The sequence below is a fragment of the Camelina sativa genome, chromosome 16 (assembly GCF_030686135.1).
Source record: "Camelina sativa cultivar CO46 ecotype springtype chromosome 16, ASM3068613v1".
NCBI lineage: Eukaryota > Viridiplantae > Streptophyta > Magnoliopsida > Brassicales > Brassicaceae > Camelina > Camelina sativa.
This window is the reverse complement of record NC_141895.1, coordinates 14,401,254-14,402,635: the sequence shown is the minus strand read 5'-3', so window position 1 is coordinate 14,402,635 and position 1,382 is coordinate 14,401,254. Positions and strand designations below refer to the sequence as shown.

Genomic DNA, 1,382 nt, shown 5'->3' with positions numbered 1-1,382 from the left:
ACGACATGTTGGATGAGCTGAGCGGTTCAACCATTTTCTCCAAGTTCGACCTCAAAAGTGGTTACCACCAAGGATGAACGAAGGAGATGAATGGAAAACCATGCAAGGTTTTGTTGTCAGTGAACAGGGGCTAAAGGTAGATGGCGAGCAGATCCGAGCCATAGAAGAATGGCCCACACCAACTAGCATCTCCCAAGTCCGATCGTTCCACGGACTACCAGCTTTTACCGCCGTTTTGTACGAGACTTCAGCACTGTCGCCGCACCCCTTACCGCGGTGATCAAGAAGAACCAGGAGTTCAAGTGGGGAGCCAAACAAGAACGAGCCTTCTTGGAACTCAGGAAGCGTCTCACTCAAGCTCCTCTCCTTGTCCTGCCCGACTTCAACAAGACTTTCGAGGTGGAATGTGACGCATCCGGCGTTGGAATTGGAGCCTTTCTCACACAAGGCGGTAAACCGGTGGCCTATTTCAGCGAGAAGCTCAGCGGTGCAATCCTCAACTATCCCACATATGACAAGCAGCTGTACGAGCTCAGGAGTGTGTAATCCACATGGACCATGAGACTTTGAAGCTTTTGCGCGGCCAAACCAATCTCAAGAGGTGGCATGCCAAATGGCTGGAGTTCTTCAAACCGTCCCATACGTTATCAAGTATAAGAAAGGAAAGGAGAACATCATAGCTGATGCCCTTTCCCGAAGGCACGCCTTGATCACTACCATGGATGCGAAAGTATTGGGGTTTGAGAGCATCAAGGACGCGTACGCAGATGATGCTGATTTTTGGGAATGTTTCAAGAACTTTGGCAAAGGCAACTATGCGGAGTTCTATGTGTATGAGGGTTACTTATTCAGAGGCCAGCACCTTTGCATCCCAGCCGGCTCTATCCGGGACCTATTGATCCGAGAAGCGCATAGAGGAGATCTGACCGGACATTTTGACGTGGCCAAACTCTAGCCATGCTACAAGAGCACTTCTTCTGGCCAAGGATGCGGAGCATGGTCGAGAAACATTGCGGCCAGTGCGTAGTGTGTCGAGCCTCCACATCTACCACTCATCCCCACGGACTCTACACCCCGTTACCGGTCTCGACAGGTCCTTGGATCGGCTTGTCCATGGACTTCATCCTCGGATTGCCGCCGATACATCGGAAGGACACCATCATGGTAGTGGTCGATCGGTTCTCAAAAATGGCCCATTTCATCCTGTGCCACAAGAGCAACCACACAGTGCACTTAGCCAACCTATTCTTTAGCCATGTGGTCCGTCTTCACGGCCTTCCTCGGACGATCATCTCGGACTGGGAACCAAGATTCCTTGGTCACTTCTGGCGTACTTTGTGGAAGAAACTGGGGACAAAGTTACTCTATTCCACCGCCGTACA

The 1,382-nt window shown here is 51.2% G+C and overlaps 1 protein-coding gene across 1 annotated transcript; it reads left to right on the top strand.

The window, feature by feature from the left end:
- The first annotated feature begins 613 nt into the window (after positions 1 to 613).
- On the top strand, positions 614 to 955 carry LOC147925504 (uncharacterized). Its single transcript, XM_087492643.1, has one exon. The coding sequence runs from the start codon at positions 614 to 616 to the stop codon at positions 953 to 955; it is 342 nt and encodes a 113-aa protein (XP_087348769.1).
- Positions 956 to 1,382: the final 427 nt, after the last annotated feature.